The 19,016-nt window shown below is 51.6% G+C and overlaps 1 protein-coding gene across 1 annotated transcript in view; it reads right to left on the reverse strand.

Annotated features, from left to right (window-relative positions):
• The window catches only part of IFT122 (intraflagellar transport 122), a 68,520-nt gene that overhangs the window by 37,536 nt on the left and 11,968 nt on the right, over nucleotides 1-19,016 (reverse strand). Inside the window, exons 4-12 of the mRNA XM_010862450.1 lie at nucleotides 17,465-17,543; nucleotides 15,624-15,700; nucleotides 12,915-12,981; nucleotides 11,585-11,731; nucleotides 8,247-8,322; nucleotides 5,416-5,607; nucleotides 5,128-5,266; nucleotides 3,779-3,981; nucleotides 2,162-2,299 (exon numbers count right to left, since the gene is read on the reverse strand). Coding sequence (XP_010860752.1) covers nucleotides 2,162-2,299; nucleotides 3,779-3,981; nucleotides 5,128-5,266; nucleotides 5,416-5,607; nucleotides 8,247-8,322; nucleotides 11,585-11,731; nucleotides 12,915-12,981; nucleotides 15,624-15,700; nucleotides 17,465-17,543 — 1,118 coding nt within the window. The remainder of the gene's footprint in view (nucleotides 1-2,161; nucleotides 2,300-3,778; nucleotides 3,982-5,127; nucleotides 5,267-5,415; nucleotides 5,608-8,246; nucleotides 8,323-11,584; nucleotides 11,732-12,914; nucleotides 12,982-15,623; nucleotides 15,701-17,464; nucleotides 17,544-19,016) is intronic.

A 19,016-nucleotide genomic window follows, 5' to 3' on the forward strand; every position in this document is an offset into this window, starting at 1 on the left:
CATGTGTTCTACAAGCACCATCGCCACTAACTTCACCGGAGGCTCTGTGCAGAGGAGGAAAGGGAGAGGGGGCTTCCCACAGGGACCAGAGTGTGGCCCATCAGAGGCTGCCTACGTAACCACAGGCCCCGAGACACGACCAACCCATCGAATGTCCGCTTGATGGGGGACGGTTAACAACACTGCCCAAAATGAAGGATTAGAAGACAGCACAGTCATAAACTCACACGGGAAAAGGCTCCTGTAAACAGTGACAGACATCTGGTGTAACCACAGCAAGAAGAGGATGCTGGGGAGGATGGCGAGGATGATGGGGAGGATGGGGAGGAGGGTGAGGATGATGGGGAGGATGATGGGGAGGATGGTGAGGATGGCGAGGATGGGGATGAAGAAGGGGAGGATGAGAAGGATGGGGAGAAGGATGGGGAGGATGGGGAGGAGGGTGAGGATGATGGGGAGGATGGGGAGGATGATGGGGAGGATGGGGAGGATGAAGGGGAGGATGGGGAGGATGGTGAGGAGGATGGGGAAGATGACAGGGAGGATGGTGAGGAGGATGGGGAGGATGCTGAGGAGGATGGGGAGGATGGTGAAGAGGATGGGGAGGATGGTGAGGATGATGGGGAGGATGGTGAGGATGATGGGGAGGATGAGGAGGATGGGGAGGAGGATGGGGAGGATGGGGAGGAGGATGGGGAGGATGGTGAGATTGGTGAAGGGGATGGGGAGGATGGTGAGGAGGATGGGGAGGATGGTGAGGAGGATGGGGAGGATGGTGAGGATGGTGAGGAGGATGGGGAGGATGGTGAGGATGGTGAGGATGATGCAGAGGATGGTGCAGATGATGGGGAGGATGGTGAGGATGGTGAGAAGGATGGGGAGGATGGTGAGGATGGTGGGGAAGATGATGGTGAGGATGAAGATGATGGGGAGGATGGTGATGATGGCGAGGATGGGGAGGATGATGGTGAGGATGATGGGGAGGAGGATGGTGACGGTGATGGGGAGGATGTGGAGGATGGTAAAGATGGTAAGGAGGATGGGGAGAATGGTAAGGATGGTGAGGAGGATGGGAGAATGGTGAGGATGGTGAGGAGGATGGGGAGCATGGTGAGGATGGTGAGGAGGATAGGGAGGATGGTGAGGATGGTGAGGAGGATGGGGAGGATGGTGAGGATGCTGAGGAGGATGGAAACAGCTACCAGTTACTGACTGTGCTTGACAGTCCTGTGAAACATGGGCTGCAAAGCATGTGGGTGAAACACGTGGGATTCTCATTTGTAACATCTGAGCCTCAGAGAGGTGAAGTGACTTGCTCAGGATCACATAGCTCGTGAGTTGCTCAGCATGCACACGGCCCCAGGTTCACCTGCCCACAGAGCCCAAGCTCTCCAGTCTTGCACTGGAAACGACAGCTGACGAGAGGAAGAAGCCAGCTCTCCTTCACTGTAATGTTGACACTCTGCAGCCTCTGCTAATCTCATCCCCTATGACTTTCAGCCCCAGGAAAGGCCTAACAAGCCTCAGCCACAGCCATCTGCCAGACAGCTTGGCTCTCAGGCTTATGCAGTTATATTTTCCCTTTCACATTTCCATGTAACCCACTTAGAACTTTCTTCTTTTGAGCAAAGAACACACACACAAATCTGTTCAACTTTTTGTAACCTAGATTTTCCACCTCTATTTGAACATAGGGCCCATTTTCTTTAAAACACCTGGTAAGAGCCTGGGGACTAGCACCCTCTGAGATGCAAGCTAGAACACATTCCTTGACCCATTCACTGCTCTAACAGGCATCTCATCTAAGGAATGAGCTCCATCTCCCTCCCTGTGAAGACACTGAAACTGAATCTCCAACAAGTCTCCCACCTCCTGGGTGACCTTAAATCCACGAAGCCTCCATGGCAGCCCAGAGGCTGCAGAGCCAACTCTGCCAGAACGTGGCATGCTGAGTAGAAGCCATCGTGGCTCTGGCTTGACGCTGGCCACATAAAACAGGATCCCGGGCTGCCCTCCAACGTGCCTGTGGGGCGAGAGGTGGGGGTGCAGCGGGGGAGCCCTTTGCTTGCTCCAGGAACCCACCTCGGAGTCAGCACTACTCTGGCTGCCTGTGTCTGCCTGCAGATGACTGGCCTAATGGGAGACGCGAGGGTGCACTCACCTGTCCATTCTTCAGGCCGACCAGCAGACCCTCCCTTCCGGGGGGGCCGCCGATCACCTTAATGTAGCGAATGAGAGACTCCATCTGCCACTCCCGCTCCTTCACGCCGCTGAAGGACAGGCACTGCAGCCGCCTCTCCTAGAAAACAAGCGCAGCTCCGGGTGATTGCAAGCAGGATAGGCGTGCCCGGGCGCCCAAGGAGGTCTGCCTGCGCCTACAGGGTGAAAACTGCCTCCACACTCTGTTCCCACTGAACCCATCTAGACCCCGTGCCTGGCAGCTTCACACAAGCCTTCCCTGCGGAGCCCAGCTCAGCCTCCATCTTCAGCAGGCCTCGGGCAGCCACAGCCAGGGGCTGCACGCGGAAGCACATCTGTAACCCGTGGCGCCCCTACCCTTGGGCTTCCCAGGTGGCCCAGTGGTAAAGAATCCACCTGCGACACGACAGACGCGGGTTCGATCCCTGGGTCGGGAAGATCCCCTGGAGGAGGGCATGACCACCCACTCCAGTATTCTTGCCTGGACGGTCCCATGGATAGAGGAGCTTGGAGGGCTACAGTCTGTGGGGTCACAGAGGCAGACATGACTTGGTGACTAAATAACAACAACCCCTAAACTGCTTTAACTTGAGATTTGTAGAGAGATTTTTTTAATAGTATCTTACATATGTGATTCCTAAAGGATTTCTTCCACTTTATCACTTCCAATAGGCTTAATTTTACAAAACCAAACCCACCTCTACTTCCAGGAAAGTGGCTGGGCTGGGCTTCTCTTGCGGTCTCCCCAGGCGTTCCTGGCATCAACCTAGACAGCTTCTAGGAAGCTCTAAGTTGACAAATCTTTTTTTTGTCAAAAAAATTATCAGGAAGTAAAACTTCCTTTACTATTTTGAGTTGATATCATAAATTTTTTTGTTGTTCAATTGAAAGCGAGCATAAATTTCTGTGTGTATACGTTTACCAAAACGACACTGACCTTCATTTTGTGGGATATCAATGTATGCTTCAAGTCATTAAAATATATACAATCCCAGTTCAACACAGTGCTTTGTGCAATACAAAAATGTATTTTTCGGTTTTTTTGTTTTTGGCCTCAAGTCTGGGAAGATCTTAGCTCCCCTCCCAGGGATTGAACCCAGGCCCTCAGCAGCGAGAGTGCAGAGTCCTAACCACTGGACCAACAGGGCCCAGTCCTTCCAGTCGTGTCCAAATCTTTGCGACCCCGTGGACTGTAGCCTGCCAGGCTCCTCTGTCCATGGGATTCTCCAGAAAAGATTACTGGAGTGGGTTGCCATTTCCTTCACCAGGAGATCTTCCTGACCCAGGGATCGAACCCATGTCTCTTACATGTGTATCTTGCATGGGCAGGCGGGTTCTTTACCACTAGGACCACCTGGGAAGACCATAGTCCCCGTATTCCCCAGTTTACGGCCTATGGCTTTCTGGTAGGCTCTGACCCCTCCAGATGCCAATAAGCATGAAAGCAATGAACAGCCACTGAGCTTGACGGGAAGGAGCTTTCTTCTAGCGACCGACTCTAGAGCTGGGAGGTGGGTAACCCGCTCCCAGGGGGAGGATGAAGTGGATGCAGCCTGCCCTCTGAGCCGCTGCCGCCCACCTGACAGAGGATGATGTGGTCGGCACACACCACCAGGAGGTTGCACTCGAACTTCCTGGCAATCTTCTCCTTCACCCGGTACCGCATGTCCAGCGAGTCCTCTGAGTACAGCTCGTAGATGAGGATCTTCTCGGGCAGCTGGATCGCTAATCGATTCTTGTAGATGGCAATTTTCTTGACAAGTTCTTTGCATTTAATCCGAACTGTGAAAGAGAGGAAAAAAAACCCAGCTCGAACAAGAGGCTATTAGGTAAGGGAGAAGGCAGAGAAATTAAAAGCCATCATTTACTTAATGCTAGAGGCAATTAAAGGAGACACACTCATCAAAAAACCTTTACAAAGTGTCTAATACGCAATCAACTCTGCTAAACACTGAGTCGCATACAAATCTTTGTGGCCTTGAGCTTACATCTGACTGTGCAAAGTAGAAGTCTCTGTGCTACCATCGCTTGCTGAAGATAAATCTCTGAATGGCACCAATAGCCCCTGATGGTCAGGAACACGTCTGGGTAACTGCCCACAGCTCTGGACACTTGCCACCCAGCACTCTTGCCAACAGGGAGCCGAAGGCAGTTTCTGGCACACGCTAGGGTCTCACGCTCCCGCTACAGGTGGAGAAAGTCCCTCAGCAAGGACAGCAGGGAACCGCCTGACCCGCTGCAGCCTCAGCATCGCAGCTGGAGTCTTTCATCAGAGGTGCTCCCAGGTGGGGGACCAGAGAACGCCACCTGACTCTGCAAGACACCCCTCGACCTGGACCCCCACACACAGGCCCCTGCAATGTGCTGTGGCCGGGACACCTACAGACGACTGCCCCTGAAAAAAGCAGATTCTCAGCCCACTGAGCCAGCATGGCCACTTGGGTGGACGGAGGAAGGGACTGGCTACCCGAGGCCTGGAACTCTGGCCTTCTGACCCAGCCCATGCAACCCACTGCCTCCTTCTCTCTGGGGGGAGCACCCGCCAGGAGGTGAGTGGACACGGAGCTGGGGGAGAAGCACCCCAGAAGGGACTGTGATCAGAGAGGACACAGGTCCGCAGAGACCCATGCAGGTCGCCCAGCCCCCGGCTCTGACTTGTTGTATGCTGTCCTCCCTTAGCCAGGCAGTCCATTTCCCCTTAGCATTAGCTGCAAATTTTTTTTTTGGAAAGAGGGTTCATTGCTTCAAAGACATCAATATCCTCTCCACGCTCCTACCACACAAAAGAGCGAGACCCAGTGGTCCAACACGTGCCCAGAACACCAAGGAGCAACACGCCCTACCGTCTCACCTGCCCTGTGAGCAGCCCTGTCGACCGGCCCCTCTTCCCAACATCTGGTGGGCAGAGGGGCCGTACCCGCCGCTTACCTTTCTGCTCGGTGATCAGGTGCTGCACAATGACATCAGTCATGCTATCCCTGTAGGCGTAGCGGTCCTTGTAGAGCCCGTGGACTGTGCTGAAAATCAGCTGGTAGAAGGAAATGGTGCCATCCTGGCAGCCCACCACCTGCGGAGAACGAGCCTGTCAGTTCTCAGTCCTCTGTGGAGACAGACCTGCCTGTCAGGAACAAACGTCAGTGATCTGACTGGCTAAACACGGCCGATGTTCACTGACTACTCGGGTGGTGGCCCAACCAACCAACTCTCGCTTCTTACCACGTAGTTGGAGTCAGGCTTCACTTTACACGTCCACACCCAGGAGGTCTGCTCCCCAACGGCCCCAAGCCGTACACCATCCTTGGTGAAAAGGGACACTTGCTTGTCTGATCCCCCCAGCAAAATGTACTCCCCTTTAGTAAAGTAGCTGATGCAGCAGGGGTCAAAGTTCAGGGAGTGGTCCTTCCCGATCTGAAGAAAGAGAACACACCAAGGGAGATCCACGCTGAATTCATGATCATCGCAACACGATCAAGGGCTTTTCCCTCCATCCTTTACATTGGGAACTGGCCAGCGTTCTCCATGTGACAGATTCCGTCACGAACACAGCCCAGCCCTCTAGAGCACCCCATCCTCTCCACACGGACAAACCCTCCAGGGTCTCCCCCAGTCCCACCCAACGGCCCCAGGGCTGTGTCTTAGCTCCGCAGTCAATCCACACCCCAGATGGTCTTCTCCCGTTAGGCCTCCCCCTCTGCTCACAGCCCTTGCTAGGCTTCAGAATTTCCCTCAGTCCTGAGGGCAATTTCTTTCTGCTTTTCTTTTCCTTCCCTCCTTCTTTCCTTTTTTTGTACTTCACAAAACTAAGTCCATTCAATGTTTTAAAAGTTGTTCTTATTCTATAACGACACTCATCCTATTCTCTTTGGAACGAACTTATTCAGGTGTTTCACGCACCACACGATTCGCCCATGTCAAGTGTACACTTCATTAGCTTTTACTACATCTGGAGTTGTATAACCATCATCACCAACGGCAACACCCCAAAAAGAAGCCCTGTACCTGTAGCAGTCAATCCCCTTTTCCTTCTCTTTCCACCCCCTGGCAACCACTGATCTACTTCCTGTCTATAGATCTGCCTATTCTGGACACTTCATATAAACGGAAACACAGACCGCATGGCCTTTTGTGACCAGTTCACCCTTTTCCAGTCTGCACCAGTACTTCACTCCTTTTCACTGCTGAATAATATTCCATTGTATGGATATTCCCCATTTTTTTTTTCCCATGCATGAATCGATAAACATTTCAGTTCTTCCTATTTCTGGCTATTATGAAAAACGCTGAATATGAATACTTGCATACAAATTTTTGTGCAGATATACGTTTTCATCTTTCTTAGATATGGATATCTAGTAGAGTTGCTGGGTCATATAGTAACTTCACATTTAACCTTTAATAACTACTTAAAAAGTGGCTGGGTATACCATTTTATATTCCTGCCAGTAGTATACAAGGGTGCCAACCTCTCCATCCTAGTGGGTGTGGAGTAGGTCTCAGTGTGAGTTTGATTTGCATTTTCCTGGTAGCTAATGATGTTGAACATCTTTTCATTTGCTTACTTGGCCACATGTATTTCTTGTTTGAAAAAATGTCCATTCAGATCCCTTTTCCATTTTTTAATTAAGTTGTCTTTTTATTATTGACTTGTAGGAGTTTTTTACTCCTTGGAAGACAAGCTATGACAAACCTAGACAGCATATTAAAAAGCAGAGACATTACTTTGCCAACAAAGCTCCATCTAGTCAAGGCTATGGTTTTTCCAGGAGTCATGTATGGATGTGAGAGTTGGACTATAAAGAAAGCCGAGCATTGAAGAATCGATGCTTCTGAACTGTGGTGTTGGAGAAGACTCTTGACAGTCCCCTGGACTGCAAGAAGATCCAACCAGTCCATCCCTAAAGGAAATCAGTCCTGAATAGGCACTGGAAGGACGGATGCTGAAGCTGAAACTCCAATACTTTGGCCACCTGATGCGAAGAACTGACTCATTTGAAAAGCCCCTGATGCTGGGAAAGATTGAAGACAGGAGGAGAAGGGGACGACAGAGGATGAAATGTTGGATGGCATCACTGACAATGGCCATGAGTGTGAGCAAGCTCCGGGAGCTGGTGATGGACAGGGAGGCCTGGCGTGCTGAGTCCATGGGGTCACAAAGAGTCAGACACGACTGAGCAACTGAACTGAACTGAAGAGTTTTTTCACATATTTCAGATGCAAGTCCCTTATCAGATAAATGATTTGAAAAATTTCTCTTTCACTCTGTGTGTTGTCTCTTCACTTTTGATGGTGCCCCCTCTACTTTTAGGATGAAGGTCAAGCTCCTGAGTTTAGTTCCCAAGATCCCAAGTCAAAATGAGTCTCTTACAGTCAGCCCATGCTCTTTCACACCTCCATGCCATTCTCCACAGCACCCCAGCACTAGACAAGGATGTCCTTTCCCCCTTCTTCTCCGCCAGGTGTCATCTCTTCCAGGAAGCATCCTCACATCTCCCTGCCCACCCAAGGCCTGAAGGGCTAGCCTAGCAGCTGCTTATAAACGTGAATAAAGCAAATACAGGAAGAGGGTCACAAACTAGGACCCAGGCTTTACAGACCAAGCTGCATTTCAGTTCAACCATTTACCGGCAGTGCAGGACCTTGGGCATAATATTTATTCCACTGCCCTGAGACTTGTCTACTCATATCTAAAAATCAGATCATCAGACTTTCTTGGAGGTCCAGCAGTTCAGACTCCGCACTTCCCCTGCAGAGGGCATGGATTTTATCCCTAGTAGAGGAAGTTCCGCATGCCCTCACTGTGGCCCCAAAAATGTAAAAAGTTGATTGGCAGAGTACCTACTTCTCAAAGTTTTACAAGAATTAAAAGAGATAAAGAATGCATAGCACTCAGCACAGAACCTGGTGTCACAGTAAATGCTCGATAAACAGGAGCTAACACAAATGACAAACAATCATTAATAATGCAGTCTCCAAACATGAAAACAGACGAAAACTAACAGGCATGACCAAACCGGTGCCTCCCACCGGGCCGGCACAGACCCGCATACCTGTTTTCCACTCAGCTGGTAGAAGGAAAGCTTCTGTCCCCAGTCAGCTACAGCCAGGATGTCATTGCGTTCCTCTCTAATCAACAGAAGACAAAAGAGGTTACGTGGGGCCAAGGCCTGCTGGTGAGTGTGGCCCGAAGGGTTTAACAAACAACAGGAAAGAGAAAGCCCAGGTCAGGCGGTCAGATTGCCAAGTGCCGGATAGGAGGACAGGGGCCAGAGGGCTGTGACGTGGGCCTACCCATCAACCGGTCCAGTGGGAAGGGGAAGGTGAGGTCAGCCCTCCCGGGATCTGTATCTCAACAGGATGCCCCACCACGCGGGTGCTCATGGTGCAGGGACACAGCCACCATGAAGAGGTGAGACCCCTTGTTTCATAGCTTCCTGGGAGCAGAGCTAAGACAGCGAGGTTGGAGATCCGAGAGCGCTTTCTCTTACACACTGTACAAGGTGGGGAGGAGCAGAGAGACAGAGAGCAGAGTCTTCAGCGGTGGGAAGGCATGGATTGTCTGATTTTTTTTTTTAATGGACAGAGGGGAACCTTGCTTGCTCTTCCTCAAGAGGAAACTAACACCCAAAGCTTGGTTCCCCCGCAGTTGGGGTTCACACGCAGGTGGAATGGTTTCTGATTGGATCTAACAGGAAAGAATGGCGGTTCGCTACGACCAGCCCGTCTCTGAAACCGACTGCCATCAGCATCAGTGTCCTGGAATAGCAGCTGCAGGAGCCACACAGGAGAAACCTCCGCAGCCAAGGCTGAGGATCAGGCTACTCAGGAGTCGAGTTCAAGAGAGAGAGGTTCCCAGCCCTCGGGTGCTGGCCTGAACCCACCTAACATTGCCTCCTCTTCATTAACTCCAGCGTTTTGAGCCCAGGGCCTTGGGGTCATCTGACAGCACCATGAGACACTCAGGCAAAGCGTGGTGCAGCCCTGTGAGCAAAACCCGGGCAAGGGTGACAAGATGGCAACCCACGCAGGCTCTGGTCGATAGCCAAGGGGACAAAGACGACGGAGAGGGGCGGAGGGACCCACAGGTGAACTCTGTGTGAACGGCACTGATCCAAACACGACCCAGGGGCCCAGGCCACAGCGAGCCCTCCTGGGGAGACCTCGTACAGCTCTGGGTCAGGCTCAGCCTCCATGAGCTGGATGGCTGGTTTCCAACCTTCTTTCTCCCCCTTTTACCCACCCCCCCCCAAATCCTGGGCAGTGGGACTCTTTACCAAAACAAAAGCTTGTGTTAGTAACTAAAGGGTCCGCTCTGGCTGAACACAGGTTGGGACGTGAAGCCCACCCTCTCCTCCCCTCCTGGCCCCCCACCTCCCGCCTTCTTTTCCTAAGGAAGCCCAGGCACCACAGAACAGTTTGGATGAAGTGATCTAGCTTAGGACTTGTCAATCAGAATGTCCTGCTCTCACACCGCAGCCTGCAATGGTTTCCCTACAGGTAATCTGGGCTGAAGAGAAGGAAGGATGGCTGGACAGCGAGGATTTGACGTGAGGACTGTGGCTAAGACGGGGGAAGCTCCTCTCTGATACGTGTCCTAGTAGATGCAAGGTGAAGTGCGGTGTGGGAGCAAGCTGAGAGAGGAGTCCGGTAAGAGGGGAGGTGTCTGATGAACTACGCTGCGGCCAGGCCAGGGCACACAGGCAGGCGCTCGACGTCATGTTTTTCAAAGGACCCCTAGATGCCACTGTAACGAGTTCACTCTACGATGCTAAGTGGACAAAGGGAGTAGGATATGGTTCAGTTCATTGTACAAATGCACTACAAGACTGGGGGAAATACACTTAAGATGCGAACAGTGGTTTCCTCTGGGGATGGGGTCTTTCAGAAAAGTTGAACTTTCTCCTTTGGACTCTTCAGTGTTTTCCAGAGTTTCTCTAGAAGAGTCTTATAACCCACACACAAGCTTCGGGGCGCTCCCCCAGGGGGGAGGAGCCTGCAGCAGCAACACCCTTGGTCTTTGGGAAGGCAGCGCCAGGGCAGTGCTGCCCGGCAGGTCCAGGCGGGCGGGCCCTGCGGGGAGGGCTCCGGCCCCCGGGACACACTCACAGGCTGTCGTCCCCGGCACCGTTGTCCTCTTCCTCGGGCTCGTCCTCCTCTGCCTCACTACCCTGACTACTGTACACTGCGGACTTCAGAGTGGAAGGGATATCCTGAAAGTATCTGCTGACAATGGCTTCCTCGGAATCCTCGATCTCTATGTTCATCCAGAAATTCTCCCATCGGCTGCAGACGGTAAGGGGTTGTTCAGTCGCATTGCCTACAACTGCACTAGGGTTATTAATTTCAAGACCTGTCAAGGAGCCCCTGCCCCTTGCCCGGAAGAGGACAGCAACCAGGCAGACCAGGCATCCTGCATCTCATGAATTAAAAATGGGCCCCCGAAGCCACAGAATCATCTGTGGCCGCAAAAAGCAAACAGCAGGAACTCTGGGGTAGGCTAATGGGCTCTGAAGGCATCAGACATGCATGCCACAGCCCTGGGCTGGACCAAAGTATTCAAGAAGAAGCATAATCATCTGATGTCAGAAAGGCCGTGAGATTAAACAGACTTCTAAATCAAGTAGGTCCCACCTTTAAAATGACATTGGGTTGGTAAACAATTAAGTCCTTTACCTTCAGAGGACTCTATGGGGAATGGTGGTGGCTTAATAATGTTACAGGATTACACAAGGAGATCTAAAGCTATTAGCGCCCCATCAAAGTCACATCAGCACAGTAAAGAAAATGTGCGTAAGGCTGGAGAAGGTAAATGCCAATTGTTTGTGGAACTATAGGCTTTGGGGATATTTATACTTAATACTGATGTTTTGGGGGCCAAGGGCAGCAAAAAAGGCTCATGAAAAGCTAAAAGGGCTCATGAAAAAGCCTATGTTCTGTTCAGACTTGGAGGGAAGAACTGAAAAGGGGAAAAGACCAAAATAAAGCCACGGCACAGAGGTGAGCTACTGATTCATAAGGAAGTAGCTCTCCTATGTCACATGCATACACACTCTCTCTGTCACACACGCACATACACATACACACACACACGCGCGTGCGCACACATACACGCATGCACACACACACACACACACACACACACACACTCTGGGCTGGCCTAGATGGCTCATCTGCTCAGCTACATTTCTGGGATGCATTCCAAAACTCAAGATGGGCTCTTTAAAAATTCCATTGAAATGGGAACAGGTTCCAAAACGGATCAGTCACATGGGGTGAGAAGCCTTGAATCAGGGAGCCTTAGTGAGGACAGAAAGAACCCAGCACCTGAGGAAGGGCTTCCTAGAGCTCCTGACCGAGGAGGAGTGGAGGAGGGCGGCGGTGCAGTCACCTGGACGGGTTCCAGCTGATGGACCAGATGGGGGAGAGGGAGCCCCCCGGCCGCTCGATCTTCACCTTCTCCTCGCCGTTCTTGTTGCGGATGCTGACGACCCCGTTGAACATCCCCAGAGCCAGGTACTGCCCGTCATTTGTCCAGCTGTTCAGACAACCGCCAGAGGGCGTGGGGAGGGGAAAGGGAACACAGCAGGTAAACGCTGTGAGGGTGGGGCCCTGCTTCAGACGGCCTGATGAGGCAGCAACGGCCACGCGCACCTGGGCCCTGATGCAAAAATCACAGGGCCACACTGGGGGTCCCACTGCTTCCCGGAGTGGAGGGCGAGACGTGAAGGTGGGTACACCTTCCTCTCGGCACCCACGGTCTCTATCGGCAGCGCCACAAGGGCTCTGAGCTCTGCTTGCACTGCTGGCAGGGCCGCCCTACTCCCTGCTCTCCATGTCAGCCTCCTCCCACCCCCAGAGCCCCCTGAGCACAGGACCTGCATCTCGGTCACTGCCAGTCTCCCGAGCAGGTGCCTACCAGCTGCTGAACGAAAGGGAGGCTGCGCTGAGAAGCTGCTTGGCAAGCACAGCCACCCTTTGAGAGCGTCTACCATCTGCAGGAGCTGCTTGCTTTCAACTCACTACCTTGTGTGCATTTCACAACAGCCCCATCAAGACAGCATCTTTTTTTTTTCCCTACATACAAAATGGAAATATATTTGTCATTTTTCTATGTTTTACAAACAATTGATTCTTTTCCTTCATTAAAAGCCTCCACTCTGTTCTAAAATGAGAATATTCTGATGCTTGGAAAAAGCACTTATTGTAGCTTAAAATTAAAACTGTGAGTGAATGACTCCATATATTGAAGTATTACATGTTACTGCAAACATCAGATTTCTTTTTAGTATAGTTTCTTTTCTTTTTAGCATCTTAATCCCCATTTGTCACATTAGGAACCTCCTGAGGTCACAGAGCCTGTCAGAGCTGCTGAACCTGGATCTGAACCCAGATCTAACATCAAAGCCTGTGCTTCCTCCAGCTGTGCCGCCTGGACAAGGCCGGCTTCACATCCCGAGTCTGCCCTGAGTGCAGCCTGAGGCTGGGACGCGGGCTGCTAGACAGCTGCCCAAAAGCCACCTGCAGTGCCCTTTCGCTCCACGATCAAAGACATGGGTTCTTCCCATCAAAGAGACCACGAGAGAAGAAAAGAGGAAACATGGGGGCCAGACCAACTAGGAAGCATACGCCCTTCTCTACTGTGTGAACTAACTACATTCTGAGTCTGTTTGAAGAGCAGGGGGACAGAAAACCACCCTCAGAGCTGCCCCTTAACTTACCTGCAGCAGGTTATCTTGCTGCTGGATTTGTGCTTAGAGACAGACTTCTGCTCAGGAGACCATAAGCCTTCAATGCAAAATAATATGAGAGAGACTGGTTGGACTATTGTTGTTGTTCAGTCACTAAGTCGTGTCCGATTCTTTGTGACCCCACAGACTCCAGCAGGCCAGGCCTCCCTGTCCCTCACCATCTCCCAAACTTTGCCCAAGTTCATGTCCATTGCATCGGTGGTTGGAATATTACTCAGCAACAAAGAGGAACAAGCTATTGACACACGCTACAACTCATATGGATCTCCAGGGTTTCATGCGGAGTTTATTTTTTTTTTTTTTTTCATGCGGAGTTTAAAAAGTCAGTCTCAAAAGGTCATATGCTGTATGAGCCCATCTTATATAGAGATGGAGAACAGAGTAATGGTTACCAGGCACAAGGAGTTAGCTATAATAGGAGATGGGGGAAAGAAAGTGTTAGTCACTCAGTTATGTTCGACTCTCTGCGACCCCCTGGATTGCAGCCCACCAGGCTCCTCTATCCATGGAATTTTCCAGGCAAGAATACAGGAGTGCCATTTCCTCCTCCAGGGGATCTGCCTGCCCCAGGGACTGAACTGGAGTCTCCTACGTCTCCTGCATTGGCAGGCGGGTTCTTTACCACGAGCGCCACCTGGGAAGCCCCCAGGAGGTGGGGGAGGTGATGATAAAGGAGTATCTGCAGCGATGGTCATCAACGCAGGTGACGACACGACACAGCTATACACACGCACTGTGCCAGGCCAGTCTCCTGGTCGTGATCGTGTGTGACAGTTACGTGAGGTGTATCCACCGGGGAGAGAGGAGGAAGGGTACCTAAGACCTCTCTACTATCTCTGCAACTCTCTGTGAATCTATAACTACTGCAGCTTATTGTGAATCTATAACTACTTCAAAAGAAAAAAGGAGAGGAAGATACATTGGTGAATTTCTAGCCAACCTTTCAGGGGTTTAACTCAAAGGAATGCAACTTTCATAATTATTACACTATAACCAGGATACAATTTAGTGGTCAAAGTAATGAAAGATGCCTCCTGAAAATCCAGCCTCCACTCCCCGGCCTTTCTGGGCCATGCCCTGTCCCCAGCATACTGGTCGCCTTTGACTTGCTCCCTCCTGCCACTGATGCAGTGCTGCACAACAGGTCTATGTCTGGGCAACAACACCAAATTCTGCTCTGGGTCTGGGCCACGAAGCATGGCCAAGAAGGAAAATCTAGGGCAGAAATACATTTGCAGAGCAAGATGCAACATCCAACAATTTGCCTCCCCCGTCTTTGGCACTGGAAGGCCTCCTCCAGCATTTCCGCCTGTGCTCGAGCCGTCTCCCCTCCACCGCACCCTCAGGGGCCTCTTGGGAGTGCTGTCCAGAGCAGGCACTCGATGCAATCGCGTGGCCTGGGTCCATCCCTTACCCGCGGGGCGACCTCAGGCACATCACTGGACCACTCTGAGCCCCAGTTCTGTTTCATTGGCACAGCAAGGCTGAGACTGCTACCTGACCTCCACGGTTGTCACAGAGCTCACCCAGGAATTCATTCAACCCTTGGCACAGTGCCTACCAGCATTTCCTGGAGGCTCGGTAGTAAAGAATCTGCCTGCCAATGCTGGAGATGTAAGAGATGCAGGTTTGATCCCTGGGTCAGGAAGATCCCCTGGAGGAGGAAAAGGCAACCCACTTCCGTTTTCTTGCCTGGACAATCCCATGGACAGAGGAGCCTGGCGGGCTACAGTCCATGCGGTGGCAGAGAGTCAGACATGACTTAGTGACTGAGCGTGCGCGCGCACACACACACACACACACGCAGCGCCCACCACATCACAAACGCTCAACAAAATCATTACTTCTCAGAGCACTTGTATAAATTCGACCTCCCTACCTGCCCCCGGCCACAAGCTCTTTGAGGGCAGGATTTCTACTTTGTCTTTTTCACTCCAAAAGTAAGCACCCAGACCAGTGCCTCACATGGAGAAAATGCTAAATTTTTCATCACCGACAGTCCCTTCCCCTTTTATGTACACAACATGCTTTCAATCACATCCTCTGTTTTGAACCTCTGAACTCTATCAGTGGACAGAAGGAACGCGTTCACTTTCGGTCGGGGAGGAAAACAGAGGAGTCATATCTCGAGTTCTGCTCTGCGTACCCACTATCTCCCAGCAAGGAAAACAGAACCAATGAAGTGAAAGCCAGTCTGGACCTTGAACAGGGAGCCTGCAGGCCTCCACCCACTCTCCCGGCCTCCGCTCTGTGCCAGGATCCCACCAGTACGTGTGTGGGGCAGGTATGCTCCTTGGGGAGGACAGCCACAACCACGGAATGAGTAAAGGGGATACGCTGCACACGGGTGTTGGGGGACACGGAGGTGGGGACAACGGGACTGTCCCCTCTCAGAGGCAGCAACGCCAGTCACGCCGGGGCTCTTCCGTTCCTCTCCCCACCTCCCTTCCCAGGGCCTTCTCCCAAATCGCCGTCTTACCCACCCATTTCTGACCAGACTCAATGGCCTCATTCACTCCCTTGGTTCCTACACAATTTAAAGGACAATTCTCAGCCTCCCCTCAGCCAGTGAAGGGAGAAGAAGGCGCACTGACTCGTCACCCACATTCTGGATGGATTTCAGCACTTTTTGCCAATTTCCAGTCATTCCAGGATGAGACGCTGGGAACCCAAACCTACCGATGTCACTGGAGGAACAGGATGCCAGCTGGTGGGTGATGGGGTTGTAGGAGACACACTGGATGGAGTCATTGTGCCTGGGAAGTAAACAACTGGAGATGATTACACGGCAGACCACAAACACTTCAGTGGCTCCAGCAGAAGCCTGCAATGACGGGCCCACAGACAGCCTCTCTAATCCGCACCACGAGGTCTGCTGCAAGTGACCAGTGAAAAGCACAGGGGTGAACGCCCCCCTCCTGGCTTGCCTCTCAGCCACCATTTTCCTCTCTACATGTTACCCACCCACCAGACTGGCCACCTCTTCCAAGATAAACACACTGCACAGCTCTGATGTGGCAGCTGGTAAGAGGATGATGGAAAGCACCCAGACAGGCGCACTGGAAGCGCCGTATTAATGGCCATTCCTCTTATGCTTTGTGGAGGCCTGGAAATACATTCATTCGCACAGGAGGGAGGTACAACGAAGACACTATTATAGACCAAGACCTGGAAACATCTGAGACGACCGTGAAGGCTGAGGGAGTCGCGTCCCACGTGTGGCACCTCAGCTTCAGGTTCACCCCACTTGTGAGCCACACTTCACTTGTGACCTCCTTCGTTCATTTATTCACTCATGCAAATGTTGATCTGTACACACGTGTTCACAGCAGCATCATTCCAACCAGCCAAGAGGTGGAAGCAACCCAAAGGCCCATCAGCAACAATGAATGGATAAACAAAATATGGTCTGTAGATACACTAGGATGTCATTCAGCATTAAAACGTACGGGAATTCTGACACATGCGACAACACAGATAAACCTTGAGGACGTTACGCTCAGTGAAATGAACCAGTCACAAAGGAACAAGTACTGTAGGATTCCACGTACATGAGGCACCCAGAGAAGTCAAATTCATAGAGAGTAGAACTGTGGTGCCTAGGGCTGGGGAGGGGGCTGGAGGTGGTTGTTTTTAGGTGAGGAGTTTCAGTTTTGCGAGATGAAGAGAGGCCCAGAGGCTCGCTGCACAGCAACATGGATGTACTACTGGCCTGCACACTTAAAAATGCTCAGGATGGCAAATTGCATGCTATGTGTATTTCACCACAATTCAAAAGAAAACCATCATTTGTTGAGTACCTACAATGGGCCGGGCAAGGCGCCAGGCACCAGAGACACACGGTGAGCAAAACACAGGCAGTGTCTGCCCCCACGGAGCTTCCAGGCTGAAGGGAGGAATCTATCAGCCATCAGAGTGAATGTAAAACTACAGCCGTAAGGGACTTCCCTGGCGGTCCAGTGGTTAGGACTCCACGCTTCCACTGCAGGGGGCACGGGTTGGATCCCTGGTTGGGGAACTAAGATCCCGCATGCCACACAGCACCCCCAAAATAAAAGTACAGCTGTGAGAAACGCCATGAAGGAGACCCGACCGAGGCTAAAGGGGCAGGGAGGCTTCTCAGAAGAAGCCACGTCTGAGACCTGCAGGGGATGAGCAGAGCCTTGGCACAGAGAGGGGCCTGGAGCACACGGAGCCCAGGTTTCGGGCTGGCCACCCCGGGTGGATGTGAGGCTCTTGGAGGTGGGGACACTGGAGGGGGGTGGGGGTGGGGTAGAACGTGTGACATCAGACAAACTAAACTGAGCTACACGCAAACACCAGCCAGCGCCGGCCGAGCCAGCAGAGCTCCAGACTGCTCCCTCACTCACTCACTCCCTGACCTTCTCAGCACACAGCCCCACAACTGAACTTCAGTCACACGGAAAAAAGTCCTTCCTGACTTCTTTTCTAAGGGGCTTGTGCTCAGTCCCTCAGTGAGAGGCCAACTAATAATACCGTGCGCATAAACGATCACTCACGTGTACTTCAGAATGCCTTCCAGTTTTGACGTCCAGATTATTACACTTTTGTCAGCTGATCCAGAAGCAAAGCGTTTGCCTGAAAGTGTTTTTAAAAAGAAAATAAATTTCACTTGTCTTTAGGCCGGCATTTTGCAGACAGTATTTCTTAGAAAGCTGCTTCTTTCAGGTCCCTAGGAAGTATCAGTTGCTTCTGCAACCCTTCTTATCAGTGCTGGGTGGCAGCACTTTGGAGTCAGGAAATTTGAGCTCATTTCCAGTTTTGTCTGAAACTCATGGAGATGTATGGAGGGCCTGTTGCAAGCCAGCATCACGTCCTATGCTCAGGATTAAGTCATGATTAAAGCATATGTGATCCCTACCTTCACAGAGTTTGTCTGGTGGGTAAAGCAGGCATTAAATTAAATTAATCCAATTCAAACACAATGTGGAGAGAAAAAAAAGCAGCTCTATGAAAGAGAATACATGCGGACCTCATTTCGGTGATGGAGGTTTCTCTGAGAACGGGATCATTCATTAAGACCTGAAGGCTGAGGGCTTCCCTGATGGTTCACTGAATAAGAATCTGCCTGCAATGCAGGAGACACGGGTTCAATCCCTGATCTGGGAAGATCTCACATGCCACAGCACAACTAAGCCTACAGGGCAACAAAGGCAAAAATAAATAAACAGAATTATTAGGAAAAACAAAGAAAAAAGACCTGAAGGTTGAGCCAAGCTTAGCCAGGTGCAAAGAGAGCAGAAAGGCCCATCCACATGGGTCGAACAGATGTGCAAAGGCCCTGAGGCAGGAAAACAGTGCACATCTGGAGGGCTGAGAGCAGCCAGCCTGGAACATCACTGGCAAAGGGCGAGGTGGGTGGTGGCGGGATCTCTTGGGGCTTCGAGGCCACGTTAAGACCCAGCTCTCTGTCCCAAGGAAAGGCTTCAAGCAAATGAGGCCAGGTTAGGCTTTCATTCTCACACTGCTTTGGCTGGGTGGCACCGCTGCAAACACTAAGCCAGAAGAGCTGCTCTTGTTTCTTCTTCCTGTCACTGCTCCCCTACCCCGGCAGGCAGCAGGGCAGGGAGAGAGTGGGCTCCGGGCTCAGTCTGAGCGGGAATTCCCCGTGACGTCACCCGCCAGCTGCGGGAGCGCCAGGAGCCACTGAGCATCCCCAGGCCCTCGTTTCCTCATCGGAAAAGCGGAAGCAACAACAGTGTTTACCTCTCGGCTGTTGTGAGGACGCAATGAGATTACAGTGCTTAGGACTGGCCTTCTGAAAGAGATGGGAATACCAGACCACCTGACCTGCCTCTTGAGAAATCTGTATGCAGGTCAGGAAGCAACAGTTAGAACTGGACATGGAACAACAGACTGGTTCCAAATAGGAAAAGGAGTACATCAAGGCTGTATATTGTCACCCTGCTTGTTTAACTTATATGCAGAGTACATCATGAGAAATTCTGGGCTGGAAGAAGCACAAGCTGGAATCAAGATTGCCGGGAGAAATACCAATAACCTCAGATATGCAGATGACACCACCCTTACGGCAGAAAGTGAAGAGGAACT

This window comes from Bison bison, unplaced genomic scaffold, assembly GCF_000754665.1.
Source record: "Bison bison bison isolate TAMUID 2011002044 unplaced genomic scaffold, Bison_UMD1.0 scf7180017864482, whole genome shotgun sequence".
Lineage (NCBI taxonomy): Eukaryota > Metazoa > Chordata > Mammalia > Artiodactyla > Bovidae > Bison > Bison bison.